At 35.1% G+C, this 17,254-nt stretch overlaps 1 protein-coding gene across 1 annotated transcript in view; it reads right to left on the minus strand.

Moving 5' to 3' along the window:
- Positions 1–578: 578 nt before the first annotated feature.
- Positions 579–17,254, minus strand: part of xxylt1 (xyloside xylosyltransferase 1) — a 53,794-nt gene continuing 37,118 nt past the window's right edge. Inside the window, exon 3 of the mRNA XM_056467901.1 lies at positions 579–6,896. Within this exon, the coding sequence (XP_056323876.1) occupies positions 6,500–6,896 (397 nt within the window). The 3' untranslated portion in view covers positions 579–6,499. The remainder of the gene's footprint in view (positions 6,897–17,254) is intronic.

Consider the following 17,254-nt stretch of genomic DNA (forward strand, 5'->3'; position numbering starts at 1 on the left):
AACAATTGTATTCGTATTGCTTAAAGGTGATATATTAACTGAACTTCTACTGTTGAGTGTGATATGCTTTGCATACTAATGAAGCCTTTTTGCAGAAGTAGATGAAGCTGATTGTCTAAAATTAACTTGAGCTCTGCAGCGAAACGTCCTGTGAGCACAGAATATTTGCAGTTGAGAAAATCTTATGCTTGTAATGTTGTGCAGAGAATTCGTAGAAAAAAAGAGGATGTATGTATGGGTGCGGCCATTGGAGGACTAGAGAATGATTGACAAATGACGAATTCCGCTAAACTCCACCTGTCGATATCAGCTACGTATAAAAGAGCGAATCAGGAAATGAAAATTGTTGCGCACTCCTGAATGTAACTCTTGCATTGCATTGAGGATAACAGAATTCTGTGAATCGAATAATACATTTGTATCCAATAAATTGCTAATATGTTAAACCTTGAAGAAAAACCTCTCCTGACCTTTTTTATTGAACACGTATGGAATTTACTAAATATTCCAACAACTACAATGCTTAAAAAAGTGAAAGAATCTTAGAAAATGGTAGAATATTTTATTCTTACCACAAGACCATTTGAACCAAAACAACAATAACATTAGATTTGTTACAAATCTGCAGGTCCTATTATTATCTTTAATACATTTGATTGCTATGACACAGCATACATTACATAACAAGTGTGTTTTATTACATTCAATCCTCTAAAGACAAGGAGGAGGTGGTTCCATAGAAAAATAACCGGTAATATATTGTTAATACAGTTTGTGCTGGTTTTATTGCACTAAGAACTTGTTTTTTTTCTCCATCAATCTTCCCTGAGTGGTTCCTTTGAAAATATATAGTTGTTTACATAAGAAATAAAAGAAAAAAATTAAAAACATTAAATTTTCATGATAAATATAAACCACCAGTATGTACATAAATCCAACAGTTATGGGAAACTGAATTAAATAATTTCAGCCTATTTACATTTAAAAATAAAAGCTTGGTGTAAGATTAGTTCATTTGTTTCTTGAAATAATATATTTTAATAAGCAACAATAAGCAATGACATACACAAGAAATGTCTGTTTCAAATTAAAATAGACTATATGCACAAACCATCTTAGAGTAAAGAATCCTGAAAAGATTGTTTTCAATAAAATATTAAACAACAGTTTTTAATACTGGTAATAATATTAATAATAATAAACATTATTATCAAATCAAGATTTCTGAAAGATCATGTGACACAAAACTTTGAAATATTGATGCAGTAAATTCAGAATTGAGAATAGAGTTGTCACGGTACTGAAATTTGACACCAATCGGTACTGACATTTAAAAAATGTATATTTCCTGCTGACATTTGAGCGTGTTCTTAAACAGCGCTAATTTGCCATTGTGTTCATGTGCTCAAGCGAAATTGCTGTCATTGGCTATAAAGGTCATAAGTTCACTGAACTCACCGCTGTTTACTGAGTGTAACAACAGATACAAGGACACTGGAGCATTTTAAAGCAGCAAAGATCAGCTGGCCTGTTTATAAGCTGACATACGAGCGATCCGCTGATAAATCCAACTCATCTTGTATCGGTTACACTCAGTAAACAGCGGTAAGTTTGGTGAACTGATGACCTTCATGGCCAATCACAGTCATTTCTATTGAGCATGTGAACACACTGGCAAATCAGCGGTGTAAGAACGCACTAAACAGCGCTCAAAGATTCGCTGGAAACGGACGTTTTTAAAATTTCAGTACCAATTGGTAACAAATTCCAGTATCGCAACAACCCTAATTAAGAATAACTTACATTTTAGAATAAATTCAAATAGAAAACAGTAATAATATTTAACCATATAACTGTTTTTTACTGTATGTTGGATCACATAAATGCAGCCTTGGTAACACTAAGAGACTTATTTCAAAAATCTTATCATCAGTCATCAGATTTACAGTGCATCTGTAAAGTATTCATAGCGCTTCACTTTTTCCACATTTTTTTAATGTTACAGCCTTATTGCAAAAATGGATTAAATTAATTTATTTCCTCAAAATTCTACACACAATACCCCATAATGACAATGTGAAAAAAAAAAAAGATTTTTTTTGACATTTTTGCAGACTTATTAAAAATTTAAAACCTGAAAAATCACATGTACAAAAGTATTCACAGCCTTTGCCGTGAAGCTCTGAATTGAGCTCAGGTACATCCTGTTTCCACTGATCATTCTTGAGATGTTTCAGCAGCTTAATTGGAGTTCACCTGTGGTAAATTCAGTTGATTGGACATGATTTGAAAAGGCATACACCTGTCTATATAAGGTCCCAGGGTTGACAGTGCATGTCAAAGCACAAACCAATGAAGTGTGAAGTGTGAAGACAAAGGAAGTGTAGGATCCGTGAGTAGAAGATGTTTCGAACCACCAGTTCTCTTCCTAGTGCTGGCTGGCCATCTAAGCTGAGTGATCAGGGGAGAAGGGCCTTAGTCAGGGAGGTGATCAATAACTCTATGGTCACTCTGTCTGAGCTCCAGCGTTCTTCTGTGGAGAGAGAAGAACCTTACAGGAGGACAACCATCTGTGCAGCAATCCACCAATCAGGCCTGTATGGTAGAGTGGCCAGACGGAAGCCACTCCCCACCTGGAATATGCCAAAAGGCATCTGAAGGACTCTCAGACCATAAGAAACAAAATTCTCTAATGAGACTCAAATTAAACTCTTTGGAGTGAATGCCAGGCGTTACATTTGGAGAAAACCAGGCACCACTCATCACCAGGCTAACACCCTCCCTACAGTGAAGCATGGTGGTGGCAGCATCATGCTGTGGGGATGTTTTTCAGCAGCAGGAACTGAAAGACTAGTCAGGATAGAGGGAAAGATGAATGCAGCAATGTACAGATGAAAAACCTGCTTCAGAGTGCTCTTGACCTCAGACTGGGGCGACAGTTCATCTTCCAGCAGGACAATGACCCAAAGCACACCACCAAAATATCAATGGAGTGGCATCACAACAACTCTGTGAATGTTCTTGAATGGCCCGGCCAGAGCCCAGACCTTCATCTTATTAAACATCTCTGGAGAGATCTGAAAATGGCTGTACATCGTCGCTTCTCATCCAACCTGATAGAGCTTGAGAGGTACTACAAAGAGGAATGGGCAAAAATTCCCAAAGAAATGTGTGCCAAGCTTGTGGCATCATATTCAAAAAGACTTGAGGCAGAGGTCCCAAAGGTGCATCAACAAAGTATTGAGCAAAGGCTGTGAATACTAATGTACATGTAATTTTTCAGGTTTTTATTAAGAAGTTAATCCATTTTGGAATAAAGCTGTAACATAAAAAAGTGGAAAAAGTAAGGCGCTATGAATACTTTCCGGATGCACTGTAACCAGAAATAAACCCTGCTCATCTTTCTCGAATGAGACCCAAAGTAAATTAACACTTAAGTAGAAAAACAAAACAAAAAAATGTGCTTGGAAACTGCTGAGAACGACAGATTAAAGTTTAATTAGGCAAACATTTTGCTTTTAACTTGATCAGGCAAAAGTAGGTCTACATCACAGGAACTGTCTTCAACTATTAAGACAGAAAACACTAGACAAAACATGACCGAACTAAAAAACAAATTAAGTGAAAATCCCAAAGACATGCAGTCCTTAAACTCACAGCGTCCACCTATTACCGCACATCTATCTGGCAACACTTGCAAAGACTCATTACTAGGTTCCATCTCTCCGGCCTGTGGATCTGACATTGCGGAGGTTATAATGAGCATCTCACACAGAGTTTCGCCAACAGCAACATCACTCAACAAATGCCAGCCAAACACAACAGACAGTGCTCTGGTATAAATCTAGCATTAATCTCCCTCAGGGAAGAGGCCGATCCCAATGGAAAACTCCAGTAAATCCCACTTACACGTTTCTCAGGCGGATCACAGCACCTCAGCAGGAATGTTTCCCTCATTCTGATCAGATGTTCTAGACGACATCTTGGTTATTCTAAGGCGATACAGTCGCACATCACGGAGAAAAGGGATTTCTAAAATCACATGTGAAAGTGGGTCAACGCACTTTACACCACTTTTCTTGTCATCGCTACATAAAAACACTGGTGAATGTGGTGTGGATTGAGAATGCATTGCACAGATCAAGGTATATATAAAAAAAGAAGATTTAATCATTTACTCAACCTCACCTTGTTCCAAACCCATTCAATCAATTAAAAAGTTTAGGATTCAAAACTCTCCAGGATAATCATAAGAAGATCATAAAATAACTCTATATGAATCAAGATGTTTAATCCAAGTGTTCTGGCAAGAAATAATCCACTTATGTGAAATTTGATGTAGGCTTTTAATCAAATATAAACACTGATGAGTGGACAATGTTTACAGCATTCAAACGTGGAGATGGAAGCTCACGCAAGCTTGCTTGATGCTCGAAAGCCAATGAGGTTCATTCCTGCATGTCACATGACAACATTTGAGATCCCACTAGAACCAATGAGGTTTATTCTTGCATGTCATATGACAGAACCAATGAGGTTAATTCTTGCATGTCATATGACAGAACCAATGAGGTTAACTCTTGCATGTCATATGACAACATTTGAGTTTCCACTAGAACCAACAAGGTTTATTCTTGCATGTCACATGACAACATTTTAAGATTTCCCTTAAACCAATGACGTTCATTCTTGTATATCACATGACAACATTTGATTCCCTCTAGAACCAATGAGGTTCATTCATGTGTCACATGACAACACTTGAGATTCTGTGAGAACCAATGAGGTTTATTCTTGTGTCACATGACAACATTTGAGATTCCACTAGAACCAATAAGGTTCATTCTTGCATGTCACATGACACATTTTAAGATTTCATTTAAACCAACAAGTTTCATTCTTGGATATCATATGACAACATTCGAGTTTCCACTAGAACCAATGAGGTTCATTCTTGCATGTCACATGACAAAATTGATTTCCTCTAGAACCAATGAGGTTCTTTCATGTATGTTACATGACAACACGAGATTCTGCGAGAACTAAATAAGGTTTATTCTTGTTTGTCACATGACAACATTTAAGATTCTGCCACAAACCAATGAGGTTCATATTCTTATGTGCAGGGGCGTAGATTTAGCATGAATGGAGGGGACATGTCCCCACCAATATCCCCCGACTACTGAAATGTCCCCACCAATAATTGAATTCATTTAAAAAAATTGCGCTGTCAACATTAACGTGGCCATAGGGTTAGATAACATTCTCTAGTCGAGTTGTTCAACTCATATGAACATTGTGATTAGCTGTGGCTTTCCCTGCTGTAACATGTAACGTGATGTAACAGCGCCAAAACTGCATAGGGGAATTTTTCTGAGCAAGAATAAGTGTGTGAGGTGGGTGACATGCAAGTGAGGACGGTGGCAGCAAAAAAAAAAGTGCAATTTTTTTTAAACTCAAGTTTGCTACTGAAACAGTCCATCATAATAACGGTAACATTACTGCTAGTGTTTTTCCCACTTTGAATCTCAATGTTATAGCAGGCTGATATAGTCTGTGGATAATTTGGTCTGAAAACTAACTATAATAATGCATAATAAACAGCTAAATGTAAAAGTATTAAGAATATGATCCCTGTCAGTTCTCTTAATCTCTCAGAGTAGGCTAGCAGGTCAAATTTTACAGGAGGTTCAAAGGTCCCCACCCATGTCAAGAGCAAACCTACGCCCTTGCTTATGTGTGACATAAGATGTGTTTTTGCAAGAGCTAATGATGTTTGTTGTTGTGCATCAAGCAGATATGGTTGAGCTTCTGTTTATGTTGATTCCTACTGTATGTGAATAAAAGGTTAAATTAAATCAACTGATCATATTATCCAAATGTGTCTATTCAGAAAACTTGGATTCATATTTGGTTAAACTTGGTTTTAATTCATATGGATGTATTTTACAATAGCCATACAAATGTTTTGAAGCGTCAGAGTGAATAAACCTTGACTGCAGGGACAGAGCTCGTCTTATAGGTTGGAAATGCCATAAGGTTGAGCAGATGAAAGTATTCTCAATTTTGGGTGAACGGTCCATTTAAGAGACGTTCAAAACAATAAAAAATATGTTGTGCATTAGAGAGATAATGGTACCTTAATGTGTCTACATCTGTAAACAACAGAGAGCGCCATCATGGGGTGGAAAAGAAACTGCTCTGATTGGCTGCTTCCCAACCTGCTGTTTAAGATCAGTTTGATGAAACACCTGCATGAGAAACTCTGAGTCACTGCTTCACTTAAACTGCTAAATAAAGCCTTAGTCTTAGTCTTTCAGTAACTTTAGAAAAGCACCAACAGCCTCAGTAGTGTAAATGACCAAATAATATCTGGAGCATGAGAACGCCACAATGCTAGCTCCTTTACCAACAGGCCCTTTCTGCCTCGGCCCACTTGATTTCACGTTTGTGAAATAAAACTTGCGTTTAATTGACGATTTATCATTCACTCTGACCCTCAATCGTCAGGAATGGGAGTGTTGCAGTTGCCGTGATGGATGTGCACTGGTCCGTCACAGTGATAATACAGCTGGAAGACGTCCCCATACCCATGATCCCTCCACCAAGTGCAAAGCTGCCGGTTCCAGCCACAGGTAAGAGGGTAAAACAGTTCGGTGTGCTCCATCCCGATCATTGTGAAGAAGTCCTGATCTCCCAGGTGTCCCCGGAAGTGGTATTTTTCTGCAAGTCGGGCCACTCGCTCAGGCTCCAGGAGCTGGTTGTATACAATGGAGCGACGCATGGAGTCCAGGTTTAGAAGCATTACGCCACTGTTGAAGCCTGGCAGACCGTCTGGAGGAGGGTCACCTACACGGGATTTGGGATTTTCTTTGCGGTACTGCCAGAAAGTGTGCCTACAACACACAGAGAGGACAACTCTTTACTTGGTAAACAGGTAACTCCTACTACTCAATATATATCTTGTCCCACTCTATGTTAACGCATGAATAATACATTAACAGGTTAGTTCACCCAAAATTAACATTCGGTTATTGATGACCTATCCTATGTTGTTCCAATCCCTTTTGAAATAAAACTATTTTAGATGAATGGAGCTCTCTCATTCTCCATAAACATCAATGAACCAGAAAAGAAAGCAAAAATATTGGTAAAATGGCTTAAATGGTTCAACTGTAATCATACGAAGCTCCAAGAACACTTTTGTGTACCAAAAAACAACTCACTAGTGTCTTCTCGGTCAACATGATGTATTTAACTTAAGTATTTAAAATTATATTTATATATTTTTTTACAGTTATTTGGTGCACAAACATGTTCTTGGAGCTTCCTAAGATTACAGTGGAACGCACATGGAAAGTTTACTCAATATTTTTGTTTCCTTTTCTGATGATAAAAGAAGGTGTCACGAGAATTGGAACAACATGAGCGTGACAAACTGATAACAGAATTCTTATTTATGTGTGAACTAACCCTTTAATTTGCACAGGTTGTTTATACGAGGTGTGTCTAGTATTTAAGTGATTAGACTAATCACTTACACCGTCTGAAAATAGGATCAAATCTAAATATATCACACTGAAATCCCAAATAAAATATGAAAAAGAATAAATGTAAGATATATGAAACTATTTTATAATTAACACTTTAAACAGTATTAGTAGACTGTCTGCTTAATATCTGTTGACTAGAAGAAACTTTGCAAGTACATGTCAACTTCCACCAACCCTAACCCCAACCTAACTGTCTACTTATAATCTAATGAGAATTAGACACGTAGATGCAATGTAACTTAAATTCAACAAACGGATTATCAAAATAAAGTGTGACCAAAACAATTATTTTGATACATTTAAACATGTAACTGTGAAGCAGACATGCTAGTACTTTCTAAGTAAACCATTTTAGAAGGACAGCATTTGCAGTAAAGGGAACAACAGAAGAAGGGCTGCACGATATTGGAAAAGTCAGACTTTGTGATATGAAGTTTATCTGCTATGTATATTGCGATTTGAATGCAATTTGAAATAGATGACTTGAATAGCTCTTTTTGGGGAAAGAAATCTTGAATTAAGATTGATTTGGGGGTGATTTTGTGAGGGTGTAAATCAAGTATAAAAAACAATAAACAAATTGTCAAAAAAGTCAAATAAACAGTGCTTTATGGTTTTCCAGAGTCAAACAGCATTCAGGTACAGAAATTAAATAAGGAAATGTAAAATAATACTGTATAGTCTTCATTGTAATAACAATTCAGTAAAATTATTCTTCATTAAAGTTACAGATGTTGTACTTTTTGAGCCAGAATGCTATAAACTGTCTTGAAATACCTTTAAGCACTTGCAAATGATAAAGTTTCACTCTGTTATGGATATACTTTGCAATGACTCCACAAATCTCATGTATTCTCAATTGTTGTGCTGATCAACTACCAACTCAACATTGCATATCCTGCGATGTGACTTCTGTGGACAGACTTTCTCATCCTTGTGAGTGGGCTCTTATGCTTCTGACACCTAGCACCAGTCAAAACATCCTAGAACCCACCAAACAATACAAACACACCCACTCAGCACTACTGCACTAAAATATGACTATGCACATGTTTTTTTCCTAAATATCTTTTTGCAAATAAAGCTGTTTTGATCTCAAGAATAATAACTAGGTGGGGAAAAAACTGCTGTTTCAGGACGTTGGCTGATCACTGAAGAAAACAGGTATGCAGAAATCAGTAGAGGAACAATAGTTAGGGTGCAAGATTCATAAATCATAGATGCTTCAAGTAGAAACAAGCATGAAAGCAAATTACTTCATTTGTTTTACTCAGCTCTACAACAAAGATTAAAATGAAAAAAATAAATAAATAAATAGTGATAATTATGAAATCACTCAATTTGGAAATAAAAAAATGCAATCTGAGACTTAAGATTGACCAAGGCTGCACTGTAAAATAAAAGAGTAAAAGTAAAGTAATGAAATAAGTTTGTAGTTAACAGATAATATCATATGTATTAAGCTGAACTTTGACTGAGCTGAAGCAGATTTCTTGTTCCCAGCATGCTTTGCACCAGACTATATGATAAATGTTAAAATAAAGCTTATTGTGTGCATAGATAGCATAACAATGCAAAAAAGCATGACTAAGTCTTTATGCATGCATGTTATTTTATATCTGTATTGAGTTTATACATATATATTTTCCTTTTCTTGTGTTTTTAATACAAGTTTGATTTAATTATTTACTTTTTTACTTATTACATATTTTATTATATTGTAAAGCACTTTGGATCAACTAAAGCGGTTTCTACTATGTTGAAATGTGTAGGGTTACCACTGTGGTTGAGCATGAGCTAAAAAAAACAGGAATATACTGTATTATCCAGAAAAAGCATGCAAGTGTATCAAAGTCCCTTTGACAGCTACATTAACACATGCCAGTGTCAACTTAAACTTAAATATACAAATTTGAGGTAACGTGACATTTAAACAAAAAGAAAAAAAACCCCGCACAAATGAGTTCATTGGAGTGCTGTTTCACTTATCACAAACACGTTAGGAGAATAAAAGTACAAAATAAAAATGTTAAATTCAAATAAAATGTAAAAAATACTCAAAATATTTGTGGTAACAAATAAAAAAAATAAAGATTTCTTTTTTAAATTAAAAAAATATATATAATTCGGCACAAAAACAGATTTATTATGACAACGTTTCAGCCTACATGGTCTTTATCAGTTCAAGTTGTTTTATTGACATGACATTTTGTACAGTGTTGCTAAAGCATTTTAGATTTGTATACAATATGTAATATATCAACATCATCAACTGAACAAAATATACAGCAAATGAGAAATAAATTACAGGAAAAATGAATAACAACAGACAATATCTCTAAAATGGATATTTATTAATGATTAGAATAAAAAGTGTATATTATATAAATAAGGCAAATGAGTTGATTAACCATTTCTAATGGTATACATATATTTTGCAGCCAGTTAAAATGTTTCATCCTCTCAGTGTACAAAGTTTTTTCGTTTAGATTAAAGAATCTATTACTTACTTTTTCTCGCGACTGTGCGCTGTCAGCTGTGAAGCCAAGCGGAAGTAGTCTTTAATAAAAGAGTTATGCAAAAATGCAACAACTTTAGACAGCAAAAGTCGACTTTGGGTCATTTTAGGAGATTTAGAAACACTGGCCGGATGCATTTTTAAGCCTCAAAAAGGCGCATCTCGGCAGAGCACGTGAGACAGTCTGAGAAAGTGTTTTTGACAGTTATCGCACACACAATGAGCAGAACCAAATGGGCCGAGAGAAGATTTTCCACTGGTTAATCGAACGCAGATGTTTGGTTATCTTGAGCGAATACCAAAAAAAAAAAAAAAAAGTGTAAAAGGATGATAATTATGGTAAAAAAAATAAATAAATCAAACAGATGTCATCAAATATACAAGTAAAGTCTATGTGTGGGAAGCACTACCCGCCTATATAACAAAATAAGATTACACAATTGTGTTGAGGTAATCTATCAGGTTTTACAAAGCATTAAATCCCAAATTGACCCCAAACTCCACAATCTCTTCATTCAGAGCGGTTTCATTGTAAATAAAGAGAATTGAAAAAGAGGGGCAATTACAAACGACAAAATAAAGAGCACACAGTAAAAAAAGTTGCAAATAAATTTATACAGTTTAGCGTACTGAAAATATTAGCCTAATAGAATCAAACCTCATGCACCTTTTCCTTCACTGCACTCCAAAAAAATGCCATTTGCTGTTTGTTCAAACTACTTATTTAAATTGAGCTGAAGCTGAAGGTTTTTGGGACAACTAATGCCGAGTTCGGACCGCACGATTTTCAAAATAGTCATGTCACAGATGTTTCACACTGCATGACCATCTGGGCTAGCATTCCATCGCTGCTGTGTTTAAACTGCAAGATTGATCGGCGTCAGAGAGTTTCAAAGTGCATGACTTTAAAATAGGAAGAATCGCCGATGACTTTGTCTTGGTCCACAAACTACTTCTGACAACCAAACACATGCAAGAATAAGAATAGCTTTTGTTATTAACTACATAATGAGAAAGAAGCCTTTAGTGGGGTAGAAAATGTACTTATTTTGCTCACCTGGCTTTAAAAGGAATTAGCAATTTCACATCAATCAGAGACGGGTGCTCCTGACAAATTTACTCTAGTTTTTCCTCCATTTCTTAGTTAAGACATATTGGTAAAAAAAATCTCCCGCTGGCCTGCAGATACCCATACAAGTAGATGCTGCTCTCTTATTGGCTGTAGGTAATCGCTGATGTCATTTTCAATCAGAACTAATTTCACACGGCATTGATTTTAATCGCCGACAGCTCCACATATTTAGCATGCCAAATATCTGACGGGTGATTCTCTCAGATCGTGTGTTTGATAGTTCACACTGTGTGATTGTTACTCATGTAAACAAGCACCAATTTGCCAGTGATTTGAGGCATTTGTCGCAATTTCTTAAAACCTGTCATTGAGTCAAAATCAGTGCTAAAATCATGCAGTCTGAACTCGGCATAATGATGATTTGAGCTGTTTTTGCTTAATTCCGTCAGGTTGTCACAACACAAATCGATTGTGTAGAACCCAGCATTTTAAACAGTGTGTATAATTAAAATATACATCGATTATGATTAAAATGACTATAGTTATTACTAAAGAGCAGCATATGAATCTCTCATTTTTAGTTTTAGTTTAATTTACATTGAAAGACTGAAGACTGAATGCGTATATGGAGGATCGGCTCTGTGTTTATGTTATTTCACAGGATAAAAAATATGGGAGAAATACATTTAAAAGATATGACAGCAGAATAGGAATGATAAAATATAAGATAATCCTGTGAAAAATAAGTAGGTTGATAGGTATGGTGTGTTTTTTGAGTGAACCAGGATTTTTCTGTGATCTGGACAGACTGTCGAGCACCACGTCCTGCTTCTAATGAAATCTATAGAGAGCTGAAGGCAAACTTATTGAAAGCAGCTTTGATCCCTGAAGTCAATGGCCTCCTGCAGGGCTTCCTCCGAGCTTCTCCAGAAGTTCACAGATGCTCTCTTGCTCTTAAAAAGCTCAAGCTGAGCAGGAAACAACAAAGAGATTTCTGAAGCTGCTGCTCCTGGACGTTCATTTGACTGCAGGAAAGCAGAACCAGACTGGAGGAAACAAGCTTACGGCTTTTATCCTCCTCTTTAAGACTCCCGTTTAGTAAGACTTCTGCTCCTGTTCTTCTCCCAAACACCCCAGTGGATGCAAGTAAACATGAACGCACCAGTGACACCAACTTCAACACTTTTGAGAGATTCCTGCTCCTCCATGAAGTCTGTTTAAGGTATAAAGATAAATTGTGGTCCCGTTTTATATTAACTAGCCTTAATTACAAGGTACTTACATTAATAAATAAGTACAACTTCCTTACTGTGTTCATATTGTGTTTGTGAACACTTATGTTACTACTCAGGTGGGATACAGGTAAAGTAATGACAGGTTTGGTGCTATGGGTAGGTTTATAGTCGAGTTAAAGTTTTAAAGACATGATATAATGCAAAAATCACCCTTATAAAGGGTTTAAACACAGTTGTTTATCAGCAGTGTGGGAATATATCAAGCTTCCACTGGTAAAAATGTATTCATTTTTTTTATAATCACACTTGATAAAAACAGTCTGCAGAAACACTTTGATTGACATTCTCCCTTTGTACGTGTCATTAGTAGGGGAAAGCCCCGCCCATTAGTGACATCTCTTCTTCATTAGCATATGTTAGTCTTGTTTTTATAGTTCGCCCTCTTTGAAAAGAATACAATTGCACAACTGAATTTAAAGTGACAGTCACCAAAATTGTACAATTAGAATCAAAGCCAAAAAGGAGCTTTATTTGTTTGATCAGAGACGTATTTTACATCTTGTAAAAAGGGGCATAATGGGTCCACTTTAAGGGATGGGTCAACAGTAATTGTACATTTAATTACAGAAACTAATGACAGATAAGTAGATATTTGTTTTTAAATATAATTAAAATGTAAAAACCATGTATGTCACATTAAAAGAGAAATGTATCAAAATATTCATTTAAACCAATAAAATTTATATAAAGTGGGACCTTAATTGTACTCTTTGTTGATGTTTTATGAAATGAAACCAACATAATTTCTTGATTTTTTTTTAATTTGATTTATCTTGTTTTATAAACTAAAAATATTATAATTATAAACTAATGATCTCCCCTAAAAGAAATAGTTTTATTCAAATAAATTAAATAACTTGGGGACAGTGTTGCTGAATAAATGTTTTTGCAGCAAAATAAAATAATTAAAACAAACAAACATACACTGAAAAAAATATTCAAATATGATTCCTTCATGTTGTTGTAATGTATGTTGTTGTAAACCATTTAAGTTGAACATTCCTTAATGTATTTATTTTTGGTTAAATTCAACCCAAACAAATTCTTTGCAGCAACTTTGCAGACATAATATTTTTTCAGTGTACTCACCAAAAAGACAAACTATTTTTATTAATTTGACAAACTGTCAGTTTATTTAACAAAAAGCCCTAACACCTTCGCCAATGTTTTCCCTATATATATATATATATATATATATATATATATATATATATATATATATATATATATATATATATATATATATATATATATATATATATATATATATATATATATATATATATATGTATATATATATATATATATATATATATATGTATATATATATATATATATATATATATATATATATGTATATATATATATGTATATATATATATGTATATATATATATGTATATATATGTATATATATGTATATATATATATATATATATATATATATATATATATATATATATATATATATATATGTATATATATATATATATATATATATATATATATATATATATATATATATATATATATATATATATATATATATATATATATGTATATACATATATACATATATATATATATACATATATATATATATATATATATGTGTGTGTGTGCCTTAGTGTCCCACCAGTGTTTATACAACAGTTCGACGGCACAATCGTGTATATAAAAAAGAAAATCAAACACGGAGTCTAAAAACCCTCTTGTATTGGGAACTACTTTCTTCCGCCATTCACATCTGCAGCTGATTCACCACTAATTCACCAACGTCACTTTAGAGCTGGTATCTGAATGGTTCTCTAGCAAATGTCTAAAGTGATGACAAAACAGGTGATTTTGCTCAAGTTTTTAGATTATAAGGCTGAACATGACATGAAATGTTATCCGTCTACAGAGATATCTTCTTACAGTATTACAGTATTTTAATCTTTTAAGGGCTTGTTATGTAGTCCTGTCATCATCTTGTGGACAGACAATGTCAACCGTCTTTGGTCAGCTCAGATAAGAGTCTCGCGTTAACGCAACACATTAACACAGATAACGGCCCACCACTAATATTCATACATTTATATATATATATACACATATATATATATATATATATATATATATATATATATATATATATATATATATATATATATATATATATATATATACACATTTTTTTTTTTTTTTTTGTGGTGGGCCATTATCGACTTTAACGTGCTGCGTTAACATGAGACTCCTATCGCGCAATAAAAATATCGCTGTTAATCTATTCTCATAGTTGGGTTGGGAGCTGGGTCTATTCTACGCAAGCTATGATGACTTTTACCCTGATATTTTAGAGCAGATGTATACCTGACCGGTGAGCCGTCTGACAAAAAAGTGCCCCTCTGAATCAAATCAGCAGGATGCCTGACTTTAGCTGCAGTTCAGCAGTTTCACTTTAACTCATGAACATTTCATTCATGCCGTCATGACAAACTGGGGTATTAGACTCAAATAAGGAGCAAGGACTGGTGAGAGTGTTATAGAATGTAATAACGCTTGCCAAACGGAATGAAAAAAAACTTCGCATCGCATTTCGTGATGTGTTTGTGTGTGTTTTGGAAACAGGAGATGAGCCCCTGGTCTAATGCGCCACCTGGCTTGAGAAACTCGTTCTCAAAGATTTATTATTTGGGTAGCATACATATTCTGAATGCCTTCGCTAGTACTCAAATGAGCCATTTAATCAATCCCCACCTATAATATATATATATATATACACATATATATATATACACATATACATACACATACACACACACACAGAAAAAAAATTCTGCAAAATTGTTGCAAACAATTTATATGGGCTGAATTTAAACAAATTAAATTTAGTAATGTTCAACTTAATTTGTTTGTCAAACAAAGCTAAATATTAAATATGAGAGAAGTGAAATATGAGATTTATCCACACACTAACAAAAGTAAATCTCTAACTCCAGCACCTGCAGAGCTGAGGTGACACGACACTGAATATTCAGGCCACTCTCTGCTAATTATCATCTCATTAAATATTCATGAGGATTCAAGCACCTGCAGACCTGAGGTGGGATGACACTGAATATTCAGGCCACTCTCAGCTAATTGAATATTCTTGACAATTCAAGCACCTGCGCACCTGATGTGGGACAGCAATGAATATTCAAACTCCTCTCAGTTAATCATCTCATTAAATATTCACGAGGAGAAAACTGCTGCATAACAGATCTGAGAGCATGGCTGAGGCTCGCATTTTCAAAGTTCCAGAATCATCGCAATTATATACTGTAGGCATGTTTTTCAGTCATTAAATGAACTCAGAGTGGAAAACAGCAGGTGTCGTCACGCAAATGTGCATCAACACTGTGGGTTGAGAGTGAATGGGAACTTCCTGTGGCACTTTAACGCAGCACAACTTTCCCCTGGTGTTTAACAGCCTCCTCTATAAACTGCAGAGGAGCGTCAGATGGCACTTCCACATTTCATGTCTTGGTTTAGTGTCTTCTTTATGAGTGGCAAGACCTGGTTGTCTGGTTGAGAGGATGTACGTGCTGTGTGGCACAAAACTGCTGCAATTTATCACCAACAACTCCTGGATGGATTTACTGTACATGTAATGGATCAGGAAATTAAACGTATTTTTAATGGTGGCATGCAAAGTAAAGGTAAATACAGTATAGTACAACATTAAAAAAGTACACCAATTAAAATATATATCTGTATTTTGTGATTCACAAGTGTTTTCTATGTATTTACAGTAGGGTTGGGCAATGTCGACCAACTTGGCATCGTACAATGTCTAACATGTGAAACATCACAATGGATGATGGCATGGTTGCCATAGGCAGCGGTGAATTAATTATTTATGAAAATTAATTTATTCATAACAAATTTAATATTTGTAGCCTACCATTTCAACTACCTGACCTGGGGTGCGTTTCCCAAACAATGACATACCTCAAGGCTGAACTATAGTATGATGCAACTACACTGTTCCTATTTACTGTGACCTTTTATGTAAAGCTGCTTTGACACAATCTACATTGTATAAGCGCTATACAAATAAAGGTGAATTGAATTGAATTGAATTGCATCGGTTGGGAAAAGAACGATGTAGTGATGAGTGTTTCTCAAAACCGGTAGTTTCTCTGTCACAGATCTATTGTTTGAACCACGTTAGTTATTACATTAAAACAGCCATAATGATGCTCTAACGGGGTGGTAACAACTTCTTTAGAGAAGAACCCCATCATTTCTTTGTGCAAATGATATTGTTTTACAAGCACATGCATTTAAAAAAAATCCAATATTAGTTTTGGTAAAAACATGCACGCATAGTTGCAAGGGTAGTTGCAAGCATACACGTTTGCGACGCAGTTGCGAATGTTCGTTAAAAGGATGGATTTGGGAAATGCCAAATCAATGAACTATGTTTGTAATGACACAACTTGTGACCTTAGTTGTCTAACGATGGTTTTCGGAAACGCACCCCTGCTTGGGCTTTGTTTTACCCATATAACCAAAACAGAATTAAATAAGGATAAGTTACACACAAATTACCACCTGTCAATCACTTTTTCCACAGGACTCTGGCATGAATAGGCAGAGTGATCTGTGTCGTTATAATGGTGTCGACAAACTCTGTAAAACTGCGCACAACCAACATGAACCAACCAACAGTATTTGAGGTTTTCGCTAAAATTACTAAGTACAAGCGTTTAAAGATTGAAGCAGTGTACTGACGCTGTGACACATTACCTGATAGATTCAAAAGACCGAAGTGTCGTTAGATAGAGACA

Source organism: Danio aesculapii, chromosome 11 (assembly GCF_903798145.1).
Source record: "Danio aesculapii chromosome 11, fDanAes4.1, whole genome shotgun sequence".
Taxonomy (NCBI): domain Eukaryota; kingdom Metazoa; phylum Chordata; class Actinopteri; order Cypriniformes; family Danionidae; genus Danio; species Danio aesculapii.